The 14,888-nt window shown below is 37.5% G+C and overlaps 1 protein-coding gene across 4 annotated transcripts in view; it reads left to right on the top strand.

Annotated features, from left to right (window-relative positions):
• Positions 1–14,888, top strand: part of TDRD9 (tudor domain containing 9) — a 69,379-nt gene that overhangs the window by 8,966 nt on the left and 45,525 nt on the right. For 3 of the 4 annotated variants that reach the window (XR_010440420.1, XM_064714122.1, XM_064714124.1), the window contains exon 2: positions 8,347–8,453. The exons of the other annotated variant lie outside the window; for it this stretch is intronic. Coding sequence is in view for 2 of the 3 variants with exons in the window: in XM_064714122.1 (XP_064570192.1) it covers positions 8,347–8,453 (107 nt within the window). In the remaining variant the exon portion in view is untranslated. The remainder of the gene's footprint in view (positions 1–8,346; positions 8,454–14,888) is intronic. 4 annotated transcript variants of the gene reach the window in all.

Below are 14,888 nucleotides of genomic sequence, written 5' to 3'. Positions count from 1 at the left end.
TGGCACTGTGCGCACTAAAGGTCGCTGAAGGAGCCATTTTCCGTTCCAGTTATCCGGTCTCTTCCTATTAATCTAAGCAGTAGCCATGGTATAAGAAACACTGCCTTTCTTCTTGCCCTTCTTCTAACCACTGTCTGTGCCCCTCTTAAGTATTTTTCATCCCTACTTTTCCCCCTCCACGGGTGTGTTGAGCAGTTGGGAGAACAAAGGTTCTCTAAATTTGTTCTAGATGTCATGCAACATAAAGGATGACGTGTATGGCTGTTATTAAAGCTGATACTACTTATACATTGGAAAAATTCAAATGTCAGTATTAATCCTCTTCAACTGGAAGGTTTTCACATTGCATTGAATGTGGTACTATGAAAAAGGAAGGGAGCTAGGTTTATGATGACAGAACTGTCCTGACAGATTTTCAGATAAAATTAAAATGCTCCTTGCCACCTCCTTTACAGCACAGTTAACATGTCACCACTTTTTTTTCACTGTATCAATCTGCAAGTAAACTGCTGTACAGTGTAAAACCATTATCATGTCTTTGCAAATTAGGGATGCATACTGGAAGGTGTGCCAAGTCATTAAATGAGAAACCTACAACTTTTATTTTTCAACCTAATCTTTGATTGCATCATTGAAGATTCAAGGCAGGATCCTGAGGATCGTGTGTATTTTTCCATTGGTAGGAGAGCATTGAAGCTGAAAATTTCTATTGCTTCTACTTTTGTATGCAGTTCAGGTGTGTGAAGAGATGGCTGCTTATGTGGGGCTGGCTGTGGACACTGGACTTCAAAATTAGTATGGTTGTTTATGCAGTTTGTAGCCCATGTTTAACCCTGGAAAATTTGTTAAGAGTCAAAATTCTACCCACTGTCTCTAAATGTAATCCTAGATCTAGGGTGAAAATTTTGGTTTGACTTCGGCTGATAGTGGGTCTCTTTCTAAAAGGCACTGTGAAGTTTGTCTTTATTAGTAACTTACTTAATTATGTCTCAGGAGTCAGCTCTGTGCATCCCCAGTCAGAACAAGGAGATTCCCTGGTGTGTGTGGCAGAACAGCTCCTGTAGTAAGTGCTGGCTTTATTCTGTTGCTTTCTTTTACCCTGAATAAAAATTATACACAGTTCTATTTACTTCTTGATTTTCCAAGGTGTATTTAGGGAGTCTGTTATTAATTCTTATTTGTCTGAGGTGAAAGAACTGTCAGTGTGGAGTTAGTACCTGTCGTGTTAAAAGAATTCCTTAAGGTAATGTTTGCACCCACGGTGATTGGTTTGTTCTGGGTATGGTTTATATTGAAGAGCTGCAACCAAACCCAGCATTCTTGCAAGAACCCTTATTTTTGGAGTGGTTTTGTTCTGCCATGTGGGTAGTTTGGTGTGGAAGTGTGGTTCATGGCTTTATCAACCTGAAAATATCTGGTACTCTAAATCTCATCTGTTTGGGGAGTTACTCTTTTGTCTCCTCCTGTTTGACATCACAAATGTGAGGGAGAACTTGAAAATTAAGATGTAACATAGAAGTATTGCTTTAATTTTATTTTTTTTTTTGACAAAGACAGTTTGAGTAGATGTTTGTGCTGAAGAGCAGTTTGTTCAAAACCAGCTCCATTTAACCTAATATTACACTGATGTGAGTATCCAGGCCTGATAAATGGTGAGAATGGTTGGAGGAGAAGCTTTTTATTCTTGTCTTTGGAAAATTTTATGATGTCTGTATCATGTGAGATGCTGTTGACTATAGCAGTTGAAAGAAGCAAGAAGTATAGCTCTCTTTATGAATGAGACTCAATGTGACATGGAGAAATTCTTAGTTGACCAAAAGTGCTGATAGCAGATCATGAGCATTGCTACCTAGCTAACCTTTCAGCACATTGGGGTAGTGTTGCATGTTCCATAATTCTTCCCATTTCTGTTGGTAGTGATCGTATACTGTGGTTTGCTGCCATAGATTTTGTGTGAAGGGCTGGTGATTGCTAAGCACCACACAGGCCCTTGCTTACCTGCTGTTCCTCCTCAGGGGAATAGGGGAACGAGGAGTGGAACAGAAATGAAAAAAGCCTGGGTTCAAAATAAAAGCGATTTTAAGAAGTGGAAAAAGAGAGAAAGAAGACAAAAAAAAGTGATGCAGAGGCAGCCCCACATCTCCTCTCCTGGGCAGACCAATGCCCAGCCAAGTTCTGAGCAACAGATGGCAAACTGAACTGAAACCCCACTCTTCTCCCTTTTTGTTGCTGAGCATGACTCTAAATGGCTTCTCTCAGGTCTGTGTTGCCTTCCTGGTTGTGCCCCTTCCTAAACCCTTGTGCACCCACCAGCCTCTTTATGGGGAGCAGGGGAAGATGTAGAGTGAGAAACAGAAAGGTCCTGGATGCTGTGCAAATGCTGTTCTGGAGTAACTAAAACATTTATTTTCAGAAGTACTGATTTGGTCACAATTCTAAAACAACATCATAGTGCAACTATGAAGGAAAAACCCTATCCCAGCCAGGTCCAGAACAGTTACAAAGGAAGGTTGGCAATGCTCCCATCATTTGAGCAGAGAGAGATTTCAAAAATAATTTATCCACAGCTAACAGGTTGGATGGTTTCCTTTAATTTATAAGTGTAGTGCTGCTCTGTGGGTTTAATCAACTTTGTAGTGTATTCTTCTTTTGATTGACAGAACAACTCTGGCTGTTTTGGGCAGCAGACAGATGGTGATCTACCTCTTCTGGCCACTTGAGACAGCATTTGACCACTGCTTTTGGTTTTTTAACAATTATGGACAAAATTTGCTATGAGCCTACACAAGAGGCCTCTTGGTAAGACTCCTTGTTTGGTCTTTTGCTGTGACAGTGAACAGCAGAATAATTTTCTTTCAGCAGTGTTAGCTGACAGAAGTTTCTGTAAGCTATCATTGCATCCTGGTGCTGAGATGAATAAAAGCAGGAAGTGTTTGAAGCTGATTTCTTCCACTTGGACTGTCTGTAGCATTAATGTCTCTGGTGCTGATGACACATCACTAACAGGCAGGGGAGTTAGAGGCATCAGTTTGAAATTGAGGCAGTCCTGCTTTTAATACTAATCTTCAAGAGCATTCTTCTAAATTCAGAGCAGTCTCTTACTTGCATTTTATTTTTCTCCGAGATTTGTTTAATCTGGATTTTACCAAGTTGGTAACCAAATGCAGGCAGAGAAGCTCATCAGCAGCTCATCTCCTAGAAGAGTCCAGTTCTTTGAAGCCCAGCCCACTGACATAAAATTCCAGGGTAGAAGACAGTAAATTTGAGGATTTGGGCTGTTTTATCCTGGCATTTGTGCTTTTTATGTTTCTTGGATTTTAACTGTGGATAAGGGGCAGAGCTATTAGTTTGACATATGTGAAATATTTCTGAGTTATTGAGTTTCCATAGTCTATCCAAATCCAAATATTAGCATTTGAGTTTTTCAGGATTTTACAAAGTTTTTTTTAATGCTCATTCTTTCCCCCCCCCTCCCAGCTAATTAAGGTTTTAAAACAAGCAATCTGAATTACACCTGAGGAAGAGCAGTGCAAGCCTTTTAAAATGCTTAAATATGAAGACTTTATCACTAAATCTAGCAAATTACATTCTAGAACAGCTCTTTTACTGGGAAAAAAACCATACACCTAACTGATTCTTAGAGTCTTGAAATAACAAGTACTGAGTTTGTGAAATCTGTATTTTAGTTTTTAATATGTTACATTTATTCTGAATTCTATTAACAGTCTGTTTTTGCAGCTGAAATGTAGATTTTGAATGACAGTACATGATTTAATTGAAGTTAGTGTACTTCTGCAGGTAGGACCAACCTTTTGTATAGAAATCCAGCTTCCAGTTGAAAGGAAAGTAATTTTTAGTATGTCCTTCAGTAAACCCAGTGGAAGGTTATTTACTGTCATGGCAAATGTTCAGTTATGTAAAGTGTCACATTACTTTAGTTTCAGAAGAGAAGCTTTGAAACAGTCTACTGTGTATATCTTACTAAAATTGTGCAGCAAAATGTTGCTCTGTATGTTATGGGGCTAAGTGTTTTTCTCAAGTGATTTCCCCCCTCCCCAAAGATGTGTAAATAGGTGAATAGTTTGTGTGCATGACAGAAGCCATGACTTGGGGCAGTCCTTCTCTTGTGATCTGTGAAATGGGTGACACTAGCTTTATGTTCAACTTCTAGTCCCATGTGCACAGGATTTTTTGTGTTAAATGAGGCAGAACATAAATAAGCAGAAAGTACATCTATAAGAATTTTTGAAAACTTGGTCCCAGGAGACTTTGATGTTTCATTTTTGTCTCTGAGATGGACATGTTCTAGAAGTTACATGGCCTTGAGTAGAAGCTTCTACCTCAAAATTAAGTGGTTAATAGAATTTTTTTTTGAAGTTGGATAAGCAAGCATCTTAACCCTTGGAATTTCATTGCATGCTTGGATATTTTCTTTATACAGTCAGGTATGCTGCATAAGCAATTTTAATTATTTTTTTTTTCAGGGAATAAGACTACGTGTGTCTGTTAGTTTAATAAAGCTTTTTTCAAGCATTTCTTCTAGAAGTGTTAACTATGTTCAGTGTAGGCATTGGCACTGCAGTTCATGTATGTCATTGGAAAGGGCCAAACAAATTACCTACCACAGTTACGGTGTGATTGGGCAATTGATCTGTTTTTGGCAGCTAAGTGTATGCAAAAATTCTTTGGTTATTATTTCAGGTGCTCAATTACAAATATTTACTCAATATACTTTGTTATGATGCCTTGTTGACTTATTGGAGTCATTCTATACCTTGAAGAAAGACCTTTCTCTAGCTCAGTTTGTGTAAAGAAAGGCATCCTCAGTGTATTTGAAAGCATTTACAATTGAATGTGTCAACAATTTTTGGTTTTAAACTGTGTTTCCCTTCTATTAATTCCCCTGAAGTGGCATTTGTATTTAATTTTATGTTCAAAAATACCTTGTTTCAATCAATTGCTCAAAATTAGTCTGACTGGGCATATGTCTTGCCCACTCACTGAAATGTGAGTGAGCAAGACCACTCACATTTCAGAAAAAATTTTATAGTAGTTGGAATGAAGAAAGAATAAAGAATGAATCCTGTTAACTCATAATGCAGTGTTAATTCTTTTCCAAGAAGAGGCATTTACCTCTTTGTCTTGATGGAAGGGGTCCTGCTTTGTCAGGCTTCAAGTCTTGTCTGCTACTTGTGAGTGTGTTTCAGAAAATAGTTAGGTTTTGAAATGTACACACCTACATGGGTAAATCTGAGGATGTAGCAGGAGTTACTTATTGAGTGAAGTCAGTGATTGATTGTGTTCTCCGTGCTTTATAATTGTCTGCCTTCTTCCACTTGGGGTGAACAGAATTTCACACATTTTCAGATTCTGCCTTGGAAATCTAGCTGCTTTTGAGGATGAAATATGCCCTTGGTATGAATCAAGTTCACCTACTTTGTAAAATGAGGGGCAAGGAAGAAAACTCAGAATATTTAAAATCTACATTTGCTTCAGTTGGTGACTTCAAATTTCAGTGATTGTGTTAGTCACAAAAATACTTTTTAGTGCTTCTTAATTTAGTGGAGTTTTGACTGGTTTGGATGTGCAGTTGAAAAGGCTGGACTCTGGAAATCCTGAGGAATATATATTATAACATGGCAGGTAAACTGAAGGGGGGTTTTGACTGTCAGGAGTAGAAATGGGGAAGAAATAACTGGTGTATGGGACAGGTGATTCTTAAGTAGAATCCAGAAAAGTCTCTTCATTTGCATTGCTGTTTTCTAGCCTGGAATGGATTTGCATTTCTGAATCTTGTTATTCTTCTGCTGTCAGCAAATTTTGCTGAAAATCATTAGAATTCCACCTCAGGGAAATTTCTTTCTGTTTATCCAGGTATATAGGATGATACCTCCCACTAATGGTGTATTAATTATTACTTGGAAGGATTGTATCATTCTGGTGATTTAGGAGAGCTCCAGGGGGCTTTTTAGTAATTTTTTTCTATTTTGCTTGAAACCTCCCATTATTCTGTAAGCTTTTAATTTTATTAATGCAGAAAAGTACATCATTAAAACGTCAATAAATGGTATAGAGAAGCTTATTTGTTCATTTCATATTCCCATATGTAATTTTCCAGTTGCATATGATTTTCCTCAAGACCGGAGCCTGATTTGGTACGTCAAGTGCACAATGTTTATTCCTAATGACTGGCTATTAAATATCTTGTTTATTCATTGTGTAGCCTGAGGTTCATTTACTGCGTGCTGTTTTCTGAAGACAGAAAACCTAATTCTTGAAATAAAATATTCAGCTGTCCAAACAAAAAAAAAAAAAAATTAATATTTTCTTGCAAATGACTGAGGTCATGCTGTCCTCATTTTCCTCAAGCTGTACAGGCAAAGGTTGAAAGCTCACACACACACACATATATATACATGAACATTTCTGGGACCCTGTTTTGAAATGCTTAAGACTTAAAATTCCAAGAGATAAAATTAATAAGTTTATTTGTTTATTTATGTAGTTATTACTGTTCCTTAATTTCAGCTCCTGCTTAGCTGCTGATGGATCTGCAAGGTTTAACTGAAGCAGGGAGCACAGTCCTGCCTTTCTCAGCCTTGGCCCCTCAGTGGGAGTTTGCTGTTGGTGATTTGCTTGCTGTTGCTGCAGGCTCTGACAGCCAGGCAGTGCCTGCTCCTCTGTGACAGCCCTGCCTGCTTGCCCTGCATGGCTTTTCTCCTCATGGAGAACCTAAGGACAAGTTGCATTTACTGCATAATGTGCTTTTGTTTTCAGAATATGTGTGTCCAGTGCATTCAGTGAGGCTTCAGGTTTATGGAAGTGAAAAAATAATTGCTTTTATCAGTCAAAATGTGTGTAGTATGTGCATACTGGCTGCACAAGTGAGATTGTTCAGCCAAGCTTCATCATGGTATTTTCAGCTACTGAATGCTTTACTTTGTTACCATCATTGAATTTTTGAGTTTTATTAAAGTTTAATGTACACTCAGTGGAATATCCTACATTACAAGCAGTCGGACATCCTGTATATGAATATTTCTACATATTTTTGCAGATTCAGACCTTTTGAGGAGTGTTTTGGAAGGGTTTGAGTGATGAAGTTGGATGTAGGCAGCTGTTGCTCATGTAGGCGTTGTGCAGAGGGGTGCAGTCATGCTGAACCTTGCATTAAATACTTGAGGTCTGGGAGAAATTGCTGTAGCACTATGCCTAAAATATTGTTAAAATTAAATCAGAAGGTATCTGTAGTTTGTTGGCAGCACTAGGTGACAAATACTCGGTGTTCTGTTCTGAACTGGGCTGAGTGAATTGTCTGTAGCAGAGCCAAGCTGGCAGAGTTTGCTTTGGCAGAGAACATGAGTGCTCAGTGGCATCAAAATCTTGGGAATTTCCCTCTGTTGAGGGCTGTGTGATGAGTGCCCTGTTAAAAATCTCATGTAGTTTTCAGTGTCATTGTTTCTGGGGTCAGCATTGCCTATTTTTTTGGGTCAAGAAATAAATACTTCCACAACACTGTTCTTTGGTAAAACTTAGATTTGCTGTGCCTTCATGAATTGCTGCATAGGTAAGGATTGCACATGGCCCAGAGTTGCAGTTAATGTGCAAAATTGTAGTTTTAACCTTTGGCTTCTATTTTATTTTAAAAATAACTTTTGATGTTTTCAAAGCTTTTCTATGTTTAAGTTCACCTGTGACTTAATAACCATACAATCATTCTTTACATGTTGCTTTATTCTCTAGTGAATTTCATGTGGATTTCTTCAAACTGTTTATGTAGAAGAGACTTCTAAAAATCTCATTACATTTATATAATGATTAACCTTTCTTGTGTGGAAGAGATTTCCATAAAATTCAGTGATTATTCAATGAATGTAATTTTTTTCACTGACCACCATAATTTCTTGGCTTACTGTCAAAATTTTTTTCGTAAAAGCAATGAGATGTTTGTATTTCCTCCTGTCTACTTCCCCTGTCTCCAAGGAATCATGCAAGAATTACATGTATTTTCCTAATTGTATGTGTCAATAATTGAAGAAACAGCTATTTCATCTTTGTTCAGAAGAAATTGTAGTCTTTTATTAGAAGAGAAATTCCTATGTATTGAAGCCTTACAGGATGGTTTTTTGGGAGCTCAGTCTTTTTGGGTCTAGACAAAAAGATGCAATGTGGCATTTTCCTCAGGCTAGTATCTAGATGTGTAGACTAATTTTTTTTCTGAAGTTCGTTTATTGAGGTAGTTCCTGCATGACATGGAGAACTTCCTATATAATGCTGTTATTTCCAGAGATCCCAAAGACTTGTATTAGGAAGCACTTACTGATTTATCACTTCTTTCCTCTTCAGCCTGCCTATCTCACAGAACATTGGAACTGAATATGCTAAAAAATACAGACAAGGAGAGGAACAAGAGCTGAATGTAGCTGGAAATTATCAGTTTGTCTATAAACCAGGTAAAAAAAAGAAATAAAATTACTTCATTCCTGTTATAAACTCAGATATACCTGTCCTTTTTCTCCCTTTTGTCTTTATGCTATTTCCCTCTCTAAATTGAATGTACTGGTTTGTTTATTGATTTATGTGCATTAGTTTGTTATAGATAAAGCATGGTATTAAAATTCAGCTTATTTTCTGGAAACTACAATGTGTAATGCTGTTGCACAGGTAAGTGTTCATACATTTGGCTTGTTTTATTGATAAATGTAGATATAGGATTAAAATGAATCTGCAAGGACAAGATACCATTCATTAGATTTATGCCTTTGTTCTGTTTTCCCATTTTCTATTCATATTTCTCTGTGTACGTGATTGTTGCTTTGAGCTGCCTTTAGAGAGAATTTCAATTGCACTTCTTTCCTAGGAGCTCTGGTAAAAGCACTCTGAGGCTGACTCACTTGTCAGGGCAGCTCAGCTTCAAACTCTTACTGTGCCTCCTAATTTCCAGATTCGTTAATGCAGCTGATTTCCTGAGAAAAGGACATTTATGTTTTATCTGTTCTGTGTGTCATTCTCTTAATACTTTCTGTATACCTTTGCTGGCATACCAAAACATGACAAATTGAGAAATTTTCTAGAAGTTACTGTTTTTTCAGTGCGTCTGCAAATTCTCTGGCCTCTGGAACTCGGGCTGATGGAGCCACTTGTGGGATTTGTCATCAGCTGAGATGGAGTAGGGGCATTTGTTTAGCTCACCATGTGTAGTGTACCTTGTTTTCTGTCCTAACCACAAAATGCTCTCTTGTTCCCTTGATGTTGCAAAAGTTTGTGGGAGAGGAAGTATTTGAAGGTGGAAATGGGGGAATAAAGAGACTGGAAGGAGTTTCCAGTGTTGCCATTCAGGAATGACATTTCCTGAGTTCTTCATGTGCTTTACTAGCAAAGGAGACACAGCAACAAGTTGAGTAAGATTAAGTTCTGTAGATGTTTCTTTAATAATACAGTGGTATTGATTGATGCAAGGAGATACCATAGCTCATTCAGTGTCTTTTGCTTACTAAATCAGAATCTTGTATAAAAGACTAGCAACTTCAGCAGCACTAGTGGCCTGCATGACTTTGAGTGGGACTGATGCTAGCAGTGTTCTTTTTGTAAAAGAAATACCATTATAACTTGGGCTTTTTAGGAAATGCTTCTGTGTAGTCATCCTGGTACTTTATTTTATAAATACCTATTTTTTCTTGGTCTACCATAAAATATTTGTCCTTGAAATTTTACCTTCTAGTACTCCTGCCTTCCAGTTGTAACTTACTGAAACAGCATCTAGTTGGCAAACAGCCATAAACATTATTAAAGTATTGACATATTACATAATCTCTAATTATTAATGCATTAGATGTTTTCCTCAGTTTCTTGCCCCCCTTTCCTTCCCCCTGTTCTGTTCTTTGTCTGTCTCATTGTCTGGAGTCTCAGTTGCTTCAGGAGTTGTTCTGTGCAGTGTTGATGGCTGCCTGCTCTCATCAGTGCTCTGCTGCCAGCAGTGTGTGATCCCATGGCAGACTCCGAGCAAACTGGATAGTGACAGGACTGGAACATTCCTAAGGCAGTCTGAGGCTGAGCTGCCAAATCCCACCTAGATGTAGAATAACATGAAAGCTTCAGAAAATCCTGCTTCTACTGCCCTTAACTTTGACTTACAGGCAGACTCAGAAATACTGTATTACGATAGTAGAATAAAAAAGCTCAGTAAGTGAGCATAAGAATTGTACTGTTAATTTTATAGCTTGTAAATGGATATGTTGTTCTGCATTTCAAACTGCTTTAATGTATTGTGCTCATCATTCAGATTTTAAGAGCTTTGAAATGTATTTGTAACTTTCAGCTATGTTGATCTGAAAATTTGTTTTCCTCAAGAACATGAGAACTGTCATAAATGATCAAGGACTTACCTAGACCAGGACCTGTGAGTTGAGCTGTGTTGAATACAAATGTAGTCAAGAAAAAACCTTCACCACATGGAAATGAGAAACTGATTTTTTCTGAAGGTTCTGAATTGGTACCCCTCTTGTAGCTTCTTTCTCTCAGTTGCTCTTCTAACTATAGGCAGTATTTTCTGTGCAAATTGATAGCCTGTTTTAAATATTGCAGTTGCTGAAACTGCTTATGTTTGTACTGCTTGTGCCTTGTTATTTGATGAAGTTCTATTGAGTTTAAAGTCTTGTGCTTTCCAATTTCTTTGAAAGAGCATATGCTTTCCTACTGAGATGACAAACAGAAATGCCTGATCTGCTTCTGTGTTGGGGAAACAGATCATCAGGGAGCTGCATTTAGAGTTCTGGCTTCTGCAGAGCATGGTAGAAATGATACTGCTGTGCAAAGGAAGTTGAAGTGATTAAATAAAAGCAGGAGAAAATTCTTTGTCATAACTGTTACCCAAAATGAGTAGAGCATTAGCAATTCTTCCCTGTCCCACCAGGCTTGTTTCACATTTGGTACTGGCTCTTCAGCCTTCACACAGTTTTGGTTCAGTGAGGTCAGGGGGTGTTGTGCAGCGGGAAACCTGCCAGAGCTGGGTGTGTGGGACACTTACCCCTTTACTCATCTTGTAGAAAATATTTTTTTTCCAAATTTAGGAATTCCGAACTGTACAGACTAGAGCTTGGCACTGCAGAAAGCTTCTAAAATCCTTATTTTCATGAAGCTTCGTGGATGGCAGCTTTTTTTTCCCTCTGTCTTCATGATTTTCATGCCTATAGATGGATCTCTTTTGGAGGTCTTCCAGGCTCCACCTGAAGTAATTTCTTTCAGAGAAGAATAAATTTAAACACTCTTTCTGATATATAAGAAACTGATGTTTTAAGTACCGTACATATTTTAAATTCAGAACAGATGCATGCCAGGAAAACGAATCATAGCACAGATCCTCACCCCAAAACCTTTTGTATATAAGATACATGTAAGTTGAAGAGGATTGCAGTAAAGAAGTCTCACCAGACAAGTATTTCCTTAGGAATTCTCTGAATTAAGCTTATCAAGGATCAGTCAGCAGCACATTTGTGTACTTGGTGTTTGACTGAGGTAGCACCATATTTTGGGAAGTCCTTCTGCTTTTTGGCTCAGTGTAGGAGCCAGTTGTTACCTGTGGCTTTCCTTTCCTGTGAGCTTCCTTGCAAAGTGTAATCACTTTGTGTGTTTGTGGCTCAGCAGAAGAATGATCAGTGATTTAATAAGCATCTCATTTGATTAATCTAGCTAGTACTTTCAGGTATATTTTATTTTAAGCATCTCATTTTAATTGCTTAGTGGCAGATAGCAAGATACACCTGTACAAACTCCTCTCCCAGAACTGGTCAATATATAAATCTAACCTTACGGTGAAGGGATATCTTCAAATTCAATTCAGAAAACAGGTACCAGAGGGAGTACATCTGCTCTGTGGGCTATAATACTGAGATACTGAAATATTGCTCTTTCCATGGGCACTGGAATGTTGTAGTCATTGTCATCTCTACAGGACTTTGATAATAATTGAAAGGGAATTGAATAATAGTGAGCAGGGAAATTAACCTTTTCCATAACCGAGTTTTCTGTTTCTTTTTTTGTACCAACTCTGAATAGAGAAATTAATTATTCTGGACTGGCATTAATGCTTCTTATATACTGAAATATTTGGTTTGTCCTAAACCAACATGGGTGGCAGTTTCCTGCTTCCTCAATTTACTGTTTTCAGGTTGGAAGCATCCTGCATTCTATGTCAGAATCCAAAGTGCAGGTTAGAGCACGATGCCTGACACAGGTGTGCACTTGTTGGGTCAGTTGTCCCAGTCCTAATATTTTTAGAAAGTAAAAGCAATTGAAAAAGCAAAAAAAAAAAATGAAGAACCTTCCCTTGCTGGATAATTCTGTAGACCTGTAGCTGGATTTTTAGATGTGTCTGTATTGGTAGGAACGACCAGTTTTTCTGAAGACTAGTTATCATTGGAGGATTTATTACATATTGGATATGAGAAATAACAAAGAAAAACCCCAAGCAAAGTCAAACATATAAAGCTAATTACACTGTATGGTATAGAGTCCCCAGATGAATGGTTGTTTAAATCAGTAGAATAACCTTTCATTGGGGTGTACATTGAAATGTTCTCTTCTGCAGCAGGTCCTCACAGTTCAGAACAACTTTCATGTTTAAAAAGTAAAGATGAAATTGTTAAGGTCTTTTAAGATAGCTGTTCAGGATCCCCATCTCAATTTTGTTTTGTTTTTTACTAAGGATCATAAGAGATTTCAGATGGAGTTTATGCTCAGTTTGTTAGAGTGGGGCATTTTCATTGCTGCTTGGGTCATGTCAGTGTTCACCTCAAGTTTACTGAGGCCCAAAATTGTTTTGTCTCTGCAGACAGAAGTCTCACAGCTATTGTAGTATTAGTTCCCCAAGCAAATGAATGTTTCATTCTCTTTGAGGGATGCCTTGAAGAGAAAAAACCCAAACCATGCAGTGTTCAGTACTTGTAGCATCTCCTAAATGCTTGTGTGGCTGTCAGTTCTTCAATTCTGTGTGGTAATTGTGGCCAACACTGGGTCACCATTCACTTCTGGTATCATTTTTTTTTCAGGACAGCTGTTCTTAGGAGACAGTAAGATGTTGCTGTCCTAGAAACGTTATATAAAAAGCAATATTAAAAAATTTTGTTTTATCAGTGAAAAAAAAGATACTTAAAAAGTTAATTAAACTGTTTTTCAGCAGGTACGTGAATATTGGTGGCTATTTCTTTGCTTCTGGCTTGTTTCTTTGTATTTTTAAAATCATTAATTGAATTTTAGGTTAATGATTTCTTACTAATACACTGGGATTTATATTGCATTACAGAGGATTACTGTATGAATTCTACCTTTGGAATTGTTTGTGCCTCCCTCCTTATTTATAAGCACTATTAAAAATTGCTTTCTTCTTTTAACATTTTACCTTTGCAAAATGGCAGTTGTTTCTTTGAAAACCTGATAGAGGTGGGAAGGTGATGTTGCTTTAGCAGGAATCTGCTGCTACTGGGATCTGTTCCCTGGCAGCTTGAGGTTTCTTCCAGCATTGGTCAAATCTCACCCAGCTATGGATGTCTCAGTTGTGACATGTTTGTGCCAGAGGGAAGCCAGGCAGCCTTTGTGCAGTGCTGCTGTGGCAGAATGCTATATATATGCATTTTTCTGCAGAATATATTTAGAACCTTGACCAAAAGTATTTTAAAAAGGACAGTTAGTATTTCAAAGGGATGCTGCTATCAAGTTCTGGTTTTGTTTGTGTTAAGTAATGCTAAGTAGATCCTTGAGCAGTGATCACCTTTCACTACTGCATTAGAGTCCAGGTAAAATAATTTTTCCTGTTGCAGAATATGGCTTTAGAAGAACTCTGTTTTTAGTGCTTTAAGAAACCGTCGTAGTGAGCTGTCCAGTTTTTGGATTTTCTTTTATAGTGTTAGAATAACTTAATTTGTATTCCTTGACACTTTGAGACAATTTGGGAACACATTGAGGGGTATGGCACAGAGCTAAGATGCTGTTCTGCCTGCTCCTGCTTCACTGCTGTGAGAATGTCACTGCTTTTCCAAAGAAAGAGAGCTGTAACTGCAGTCAAGTATTTAGGCTGTAGCCTTTATTTTAAAGTAATGGTTGCCTTTGTAGAAAGAATAATAGAATTCTGTGTCACTACTCTATTTCTTAGAGAAAAAAATGACATAAAAAGAAGTATAGGGTTTTATTACGTGTATGTTTTATTTCCTGTATGTAAATATCCATTTCACTGTAATACCTGGTGAAACCCATTTGAAATGGAAAGCATTCCTATTTTTGATTTCATTATGCTATGAGTATTTAAATTATTTAATTGTGACTTGCAAAATTGTTGTTTACCACAGTCTTGTTCAGGTTTTCCCCTTCTGCACCTCCAGACCTGTTCTTTTGTTCTGCATGGTAAAACTGACTGCAGAGCTCTGAGCAAAACTTAGGCTGGCAATCAAAGATTTTTGTTCTGTATTACCCAGTGGTAATGGGTACTAACTTCTGCCAAGAGACTGCAGAGTGTATCACACAGAAAGGTCATTATGGTGCTTAGCAGATTTTAATGGCCAAGTGGTAGAAATATAATGGTATTAATGTAAAATTATTACAGGTTATTTAATGCTGTGAATACTTTAAGGGAGACAACATGGGTGCATGAATAAGGCATATTTTTTTCAGTATTGTAAAAAATTATTGGGTGTACGGATAGAATTGACAGTTGTAATGCAAACTGCAAAAATCCAGTTTTTCAAAATAAGAGACAAACATAGAGTTGTATACATCCTTTCCACTGATGGTGGTTAAGCATAGAAGCCATGTTTTTCAGAGTTGCTTCCAGTAAAGCAGCAGTTGCATAAATACAGAAAATCTCTTTGGTCTACTAATACAAAAAAAAAAAAATAATA

This window comes from Zonotrichia leucophrys, chromosome 5 (genome assembly GCF_028769735.1).
Source record: "Zonotrichia leucophrys gambelii isolate GWCS_2022_RI chromosome 5, RI_Zleu_2.0, whole genome shotgun sequence".
Classification (NCBI taxonomy): domain Eukaryota; kingdom Metazoa; phylum Chordata; class Aves; order Passeriformes; family Passerellidae; genus Zonotrichia; species Zonotrichia leucophrys.
This window is presented reverse-complemented; position numbering and strand designations above follow the sequence as displayed.